Source organism: Gavialis gangeticus, unplaced genomic scaffold (assembly GCF_001723915.1).
Source record: "Gavialis gangeticus isolate Ggan-Ray unplaced genomic scaffold, GavGan_comp1, whole genome shotgun sequence".
NCBI lineage: Eukaryota > Metazoa > Chordata > Crocodylia > Gavialidae > Gavialis > Gavialis gangeticus.
This window is the reverse complement of record NW_017729019.1, coordinates 13,534,240-13,542,077: the sequence shown is the minus strand read 5'-3', so window position 1 is coordinate 13,542,077 and position 7,838 is coordinate 13,534,240. Positions and strand designations below refer to the sequence as shown.

The following is a 7,838-nucleotide window of genomic DNA, read 5'->3' as shown; positions in this document are numbered from 1 at the left end:
CAGCTCGCCCGCCGCCTCCGGCACCAGCGCCGCTAGGGCCGTGCGCAGCGCCCGCACAAACGGGCCGTGCGCAGCGCGGGGAAACGGGCCGTGGCGCCGCACTGGGCACGTGTGCGGTACTGTACTGGTCACATAACGCTGCACTGGGCATGAGTGGCGCTGGACCTGGCACGTGACAATGTACTGGTCATGTGTGGCACTGTATTGGGCACATAGGTCTGTTCTGGGCACACGGCACTGTACTGGTCACGTGTGGCATGGCGTGGGCACATGTGGTGGTGTACTGGGCACATGTAGTGGCACAACCAAAGCAGTCACATATTTATTTCCAAACCAAAGCAGAGAAGCCTTGTGTGGTACACATTCATGGCGGCTACTACAGGCATCAGAGAGGATGGCCGCGTGTCAGCAGCGGTTACACAAAGCGCGTAGCCCGGGGCACAACTAAGGGCAAGGAGACCCTTGCTGGAGGGGGGACTCAGTGTAGATCCCAAATCTCGCAGAGCAGAGAGGTCAGCCTGGGGTCCTTCGCTCTCCAGGTCACCAGCACCTCAGCATGGTTGTGGTTGAGGGTCCTGAGTTCAGTCAGTCTCCCGATGAGGCGGGCAAAGTGCTGGGGGTCCTCGGGGTGGTGGATCTTGGAGTACTTGTACAGAATGCCCAGCAGCGGTTCTTGAAGCTGTTCCACGTGTTGCTTGTTCCTGAGGAGCGGACGGTCTGAAACACACATTAATGTGATGGGGACCAGTGCTGGCTGACTGCAAACGCCCCACTGATTTTGATGAGGCTATTAAGGGCAGGATTTGACATCCACGGAAGGTTATTATACTGATAGGAGAAACAAAATCATCAAAAGATACACCTTGAGCAGTTCTTTAAAAAGTATAGCAAAAATGCATAGTAGTTGCATACTTTTCCTTCCTGGAACTGTAGCAAGAGCAGATTTTCATTGCGAGGATCAGTTCAGTTAAAAATAGATCCTTTCTGGGCACATCTACAAGTTCATTAATGCACGTCTGCTACTGTGCATTAAATTTAGTACTGCTAATGTGAGGTACTAAACAAATCTGCATTAGGCTGCTCTAATCTGCAGTAGTGAAAGCACATGCTTTTTTAGTGATGCTTAATATGCAGCAGTCTATTTTTATTGCGCATGAGCATATTCACACAGTTTGGACGTGATGCTTTAATGCGAAGTGAAATACGGGACTACGCATTAAAGCGCACGTGTAGATGCACCCTCTAGGTAGCACACACGATGTAGTCATTTCTTTTATAGCTCTCTGTTACCTGAAAAAAACACAGTAGTTGCAACAAGCAGGGCATATTCTGTCTCAGTCACATTAAGTTCTCCCATGCTTCTGTAGAAGTAAAATAATGCCGTGATAAATTCCTCAGTGATTCCTTTGAAAACAAAATATTGAAATTTGGGGGTGGAAATCAATATAGAAGCACACTTTTTCTGTTATTGTTGATTGATTCTCTTAAAACTCTTGCATGTTGTTTTTCAAATCCCTCAACTATTTTGAAATAATCAGCAAGTCTATTAAAGAATTATAATAATTACAATGTGTAACAGTGTACACCTGGGAGTCCAGGCCAGGAACTGGTGCTGTTGTGTGAAGCACTGTAGAAACAACTAAAAGATGTTCCCACCCCAGTGAGCTTTGAATGTGAATCAAAGAAAAGAGAGAGCAGTGGATCCAGACAGACTGGTGAATAGGAGGAAAGAATGAGCATATTGGTCAGCATTAAAGGGAATGGTCCAAGCAGCTTAGCTACCTAACCATTTTCCAAGGTTTTAGTACAAAGAGCTGAGTTACCTGTGGTAGTGGTGGAAGTTGGACTGTCTTCGCTGTGAGACATTTCCAGGGAATAAACGGTACTTTTATCAAGGTCTTGATCATGACAACATGTAGTATGATCAGAAAATCTTACGTGACCTGGGGGAAGGAGGAGAGAAAAAGTCCACTGCTGAATTGAATTAAATTAAAATTTGCTTGCACCGTTTTTTTTGCAGAGAGGCATGTATTCAGGTAAGCATCCACCCAAACATGTAAACCAGTCACTCTCAACCAGGGTGGTGTGAGATCCTTTCAAGGGGCCTGCGAGGTGCAACGTAGTGTTACCACTGTTAGACGTACAAACACAATTTGCATGATAAAACCAGAGGCTTCAAACAGGAATCTGTAGTGTTAGAAACACGCTGGTCCGCTGTGGTCTTTTTGAGTTCTTTGCAATATACAAATCACTCTTTTATTTTCCTGTGGTCAAAAAACAAGTGAAAATGAAGAGCTGGCATTTTCTTAGGGGTACCTTGAATGTACTGAGTGGAGCCTTGAGCCCAGAAAGTTGAGAACCACTGATGTAGACATTCCAGAAGCACTGCTATCTATTTGGGACTAATGGGGAGAAAGAAAGGGCTCCTTTCATTCAGTTGGTTTACCTCAGGCAGGTGTTAGTTAAAGCTTATTTATTAGTACAACTTACTTTCACCCACTGATGACTGACATTCATTAGCTCTCTGGTTATATATCTGGGCTGAACGCAGAAACATTGCTTCAACTGTGGAACCTTTTAGTAGTGCAATCTGGTCATCGCTGGCTAAGCTTTCAAATCCTATAGGAAAATATTTAATAAGATTCAAAACTTGGGATGACTTTGGCTGCAGGCTACAAAAGTAAATTGTTCAAAAATTATTAGTATCTGCCTTTAACGGTCAGCAGTAGCCTTGACTGCAACGATGGCAAGATTATATGCCAAACAGCAAAGTAGAAATTGGAGTGATTGGCGCTTTCTACATAGTTTATATTTACATAGCAATAGATGTAACAGACCACAACAGTAGTCCATCTCCTTCCAGGAGGAAGTGCAGGAATCCCCAATATAGATAGGTTTGAAAATACTTGCCTGGAAGGAAATTTCTTCCTAATTCCTGCCAGTTGGTAGTGGTTTATACCACACAATTTGAGGTCTTACATCCCTTAAATGTGTTGTCCTGCTTAATATAATCATGGATGTGACCCTTCCGTATTAAAGAGAAAGGAAGTACATCTCATGTTGACCTGGCTTGTTTGAAAGACAGAGTAGAGAATGGCTTCTTAGTTTTTCAAAGCTGGCAAATACATGGCATTCCTAATCATTCAGATTTGTAGGTAAAATACAGTTGAATGCCAGTTCTTCTGAAGCTTTCATATTTTGTCTGAGTATACACATACAGAATAAATGTGTTCCTCTTAGATTAACGCTAAAGTATAAGGTACTTCTGAACAGTTTGTTCATTCTGCAGAGGAAGCAACTTACCTGGAAGTCTCTTTGTAAAATCCACCAGTACTTGCACATGAACCACTGCAGTCTCTGAGAGCCGCAAAAAACTCTCTTCAGGGTTTGCAGTTTCCTGTAGCTGAATGAAAGAAACCAGACAAGACTATGGACTCATGCTGGATGATGTTTCTGGATTGTTACCAAAAGAGACTGCTAAAACATGCACATTTAAAAATGTAGGTTGCACATTTAAACATTTAGGATACTAATTTAGGATACTAATAGTGAACATTTCAATATTGTAGCCTTTCTATTCTAACTACATACAAACTTTTTGGCTTCCTCCAAGGGAATTGTGTATTTTTGATGGGCTGCAACGATGTGATCAATAATCTGATGTTCCCCTGGAGTAAGTTCCATCCTTTCTTGGACCTATTAAGAAAAATCACAGGTAATGACAATGCCAGTAAGACAAAAATTATGGTAAAAATGAAAACATAAGCCTTAAATGTGAAAAATCTCCTACTTTTGTTGTGGACGATACATGTTTGTTGTTCACTCCCTCATCTTCTACCTTGACATTACAAAGGAAACTGCTTTTCTGTTTGCAGTTTTTTCTGAGTCGCTTTGACTTGCACTGGACTTCAGTTAGCAAACCTGTGAAACAGTATGAAAATACTTAAGTCTAAACAGCCCCTTGTGTTATTAGATGTAGTGTATAAGCCTGACACCTCAGGAGTTTGGATGAGGGGGTGCAAAGCACCCTGTTCAAGTTTGCTGAAGACACTAAGATGTGGGGGGATGTGGGCACAATAGAGGGGAGCAACAGGCTACAGTTGGACCTAGATAGGTTACAAGGATGGGCGGAGGAGAATAGGATGGGGTTTAACACGGACAAGTGTAAGGTGATGCACCTGGGGAGGAACAATCGGCACCATACATACAGGCTGGGGAACTCCCCTCTTGTCAGCACAGAGGTGGAAAAGGATCTGGGAGTCATTATTGACTCCAAGATGAACATGAGTCAGCAATGTGGGGAGGCGGCTAGGAAGGCCAACCGCACCTTGTCGCGCATCCGCAGATGCATCTCGAGCAGGTCCAAGGAGGTGATCCTCCCCCTCTATGTGGCACTGGTCAGGCCGCAGCTGGAGTACTGCGTCCAGTTCTGGGCGCCGCACTTTAAGAGGGATGTGGACAGCATCGAGAGGGTCCAGAGGAGGGCCACTCGTATGATCAAGGGACAGCAGGGTAGGTCCTATGAGGAAAGGTTGCGGGACCTGAACCTGTTCAGCCTTCAAAAGAGACGGCTGAGGGGGGATCTTGCGGTCTGTTATAAACTGGTTAGGGGGGATCAGCAGGCGCTGGGGGAGTCCCTGTTCCCCCGAGCGCCGCAAGGAGTGACCAGGAACAACGGTCACAAGCTGGCGGAGGGAAGGTTTAGGTTGGACATCAGGAGGCGTGACTTCACGGTCAGGGCGGCTAGGGTCTGGAACCAGCTTCCAAGTGAGGTGGTACAGGCTCCCTCCCTGGGGGTTTTTAAGAGGAGGTTGGATGAACACCTTGCTGGGGTCGTTTGACCCCAGTACTCTTTCCTGCCATGGCAGGGGGTCGGACTAGATGATCTGCTCAGGTCCCTTCCGACCCTACAAACGATGAAACTATGAAACTATGAGTTATTGACTATGGGGAAACCAGCTTCCTGCCTATGAATGTTCTCCCATGACAAGAAGTTCCAAGTTTAACCTGTGATGCTGTATTTTGTCAGTTGATTTCCATCAAAAGCCTGAATGTGCAGAAGAGTTAAACAGTCTTATTTCATACTCTTAGACTTTGGTCCATACCAAGGCAGCTTGGAGGCCATATGCAGCCCCTGGTGCCATGTCATCTGGCCTGTGGGGCTCCCCATGGGTCCCAAAATTTGGCATCCAGGGAGCAGTGGCACCTCTCCTTGCTGCAAAATGTGTGGACCCATGGGGAGCCCCATCAGCTGGGTAGTGAGGTCCTGTGCAATAGATCGGGCACACTGGTCCCCAGGGCCCGATCCCGATCCCCAGCCCCTTTCACTTAGTTCTAAAGATGAAAAAAAATTGCCAGAGAATTGACCGCAGTGACAAACAGGAGCAGAGCACTTACATTCTGCCAGCATTCCCACAGCCTTACACTTCTTCAGGCGACACTCCTGGCACTTCCGTCGCATGTACATGTCCATTTCACAGTGGCCACCGTTTTTACATCTATACACTGCATTCTTGGTGATACTACGTCGAAAGAATCCTAAGAACAATGGTATTTGGGATTATGGGAAAGAACCTGGGAAACCATGCTTCATTCCACGGTTACTTATTTAAAGAGTTCTCTATGATGTTTCTGAAATGATGGTATTATGTTGGGTTTTTTACGTGGCAACTTTTTATAACGGTCTTAGCATCATTATGATTTTTGGGGCTGCTTTATGACTAATGTTAACTAGTGTTTGACCAGGGTAACTCCCTTAAATCCATGCTTAGCAGTAAAGAGAGGGCCTATTAAAATTGGCAAGCAATCCAATCCAGAAACTCGTAAGTGACCACTTGTGGCATATTCAGAGTAGGAGATCAAGCCATAAAAATAAACCTTGCACACTGCATTCACTAAAACAAGCCAAAATACAGGCCTGGCAGGGGGGTGCTTGCAGCTAGGGAAAGCGAGTGCCACACCTCACTCTTTGGTGACGGCTGTGACCGTTGCCAGAGCTGCATTTCAACTGTCTAGGGCAAGCATCATCATCTATTATGTATCTGGTAGCTCCCACAGATTGCTGAGCAGTTCCCAAGTGCAGAGTGCCCAAACTGCAAATCAAGGAGACAGACAAAAGGGGAAAAGTTAGGAAATGGATAAAGTGGCCTGGGTTATAGTTATCTCCTGCAGCATTGCTAGGATGCATCAACAAAGGTATTTGCAGTAGAGAAACAGAAATGGAGAAGTCTCTGGCCAAACCTAATCTGGGTACAATTCCAGACATTTTTAAGACAGATATTGTGAAACTGGAACAAGTGCAGAGAAGAGCTACTAGGACAGGGCTTCAAGACACATTTGGATGTGTATCTTCCTGGGATCCTATGATCCCTGCTGACTTCCTGCCCTGGAGAAGGGAGCTGGACTGGATGATCCTTCGGGGTGCCTTCCAGCCCAAATGTCTACGAAATCTATGAAATCTAAACGGAGAAAAGCAGAGCAATTCTGACAAAAACAGATTAAAGCCACTGGGCTTATTCGGCCTGGAAAAATAAAGGTTGAGAGGGGAATACGATTGCTGTTTATAAACCCTTTAGTAGGGTAAACGCAAGGGGGGGAAAGAACTAGTTAAGCCAGGGGTGTCAAATGTATGGCCTGTGGGCTGGATATGGCCCACAGAGACATTTGTCCAACCCACCAGTAGCCTGGGTGGGCACAGTCTGCCACAATTCATGGCCCTTTGGTCCTGCTGGCCTTCGCTGTCGAGGATGGGCTTGGCTAGCTGGTGCAGCACCCTCCATACTCTCTCCAGCTGCTGGCAAACCCCTGCCTCCGGAGCCGTCACCACATCTGGATGTTGTCACTGCCACCACACCCCACTGCCTTTGCCTCTGCCACAGTAGCCACAGCAGCTGCCCCAGCAGCAGATGCCTTGAGATGGATCCGGCCCATGAGGAACCCTGCGGTCTCAATCCGGCCTGTGGCTCTGGATGAGTTTGATTCCCCTGATTTAAGCTAAAGGATAATATTGGCACAAGAACAAATAGGTATAAGCTGGCCATAAATAAACTTAGGCTGGGAATTAGAAGAAGGTTCCTAACTATTAGAGCAATCTAGTAAGTTTTTATGCCAGGATTTTACGGTGCGCTTACAGTATGAGGGACTGAACACAATTCTGAAAGACCCTTCTGATCCTATGAATAATGTTGGTTTTTGTGTATGCAGTATGACAGAATATCTCAATTTGCACAGCCTAGCAGTAGTCAACCAGTTTCTCATAGTTCTCACAGCAGAAGTGGGTATCTGGGTGGGATCTGGATGTGACAAGGTTAGTAGCATTTCACATACACTCATGAAGGCTGCCGTATGCATAGGGGAAGGAAGGAAAAGGGGCACAGATGTCTTCGTGACAGATCGATGGAACAGGGTGGCAGCACTGGTGAAAGAAAAGGGGTGGACCCAAGTGTAAAGAGACAAGGGCAGATAAGCAGGAAGGGTAGATTCATGCAGGTTTTAAAGGTAGGGACAAGAAGGTTGAGTTGGCTGCAGTCAGCAGGTGGATTTATGGGAGGCCCCCCCACAAATTATGCCACTCCTCAGCTAGAGAGACTCTCAGGAAGGTGAATAACAATTATGTGAAATATGACAATTTACAATTGCACACATGGAATGTTAGTACAGTTGCAATGAGTAACAGGGCACCATTTGTTCAAGTCACAGTAAACTATTTCTCCCTTACCTTTACAGCCTTCACAAGTGAGTGCATTATAGTGGTATCCAGAGGCCTTGTCTCCACACACAACACAGAACTCTTCCTGTCCCTTCACACGCAAGGAGGAGTGACTTATTCTTGGTCGTTT

General features: G+C 45.8%; 1 protein-coding gene across 2 annotated transcripts in view; it reads right to left on the bottom strand.

Annotated features, from left to right (window-relative positions):
• Window positions 1–307: 307 nt before the first annotated feature.
• LOC109295331 (bile acid receptor-like) overlaps window positions 308–7,838 on the bottom strand; it is an 18,603-nt gene continuing 11,072 nt past the window's right edge. The window contains exons 4-12 of one of the 2 annotated variants that reach the window (XM_019514118.1): window positions 7,718–7,838; window positions 5,398–5,538; window positions 3,791–3,921; window positions 3,592–3,696; window positions 3,304–3,403; window positions 2,491–2,619; window positions 1,824–1,943; window positions 1,291–1,404; window positions 308–717 (exon numbers count right to left, since the gene is read on the bottom strand). In XM_019514118.1, the coding sequence (XP_019369663.1) occupies window positions 479–717; window positions 1,291–1,404; window positions 1,824–1,943; window positions 2,491–2,619; window positions 3,304–3,403; window positions 3,592–3,696; window positions 3,791–3,921; window positions 5,398–5,538; window positions 7,718–7,838 (1,200 nt within the window). In that variant the 3' untranslated portion in view covers window positions 308–478. The remainder of the gene's footprint in view (window positions 718–1,290; window positions 1,405–1,823; window positions 1,944–2,490; window positions 2,620–3,303; window positions 3,404–3,591; window positions 3,697–3,790; window positions 3,922–5,397; window positions 5,539–7,717) is intronic. The other variant, XM_019514119.1, reaches the window with a different exon arrangement.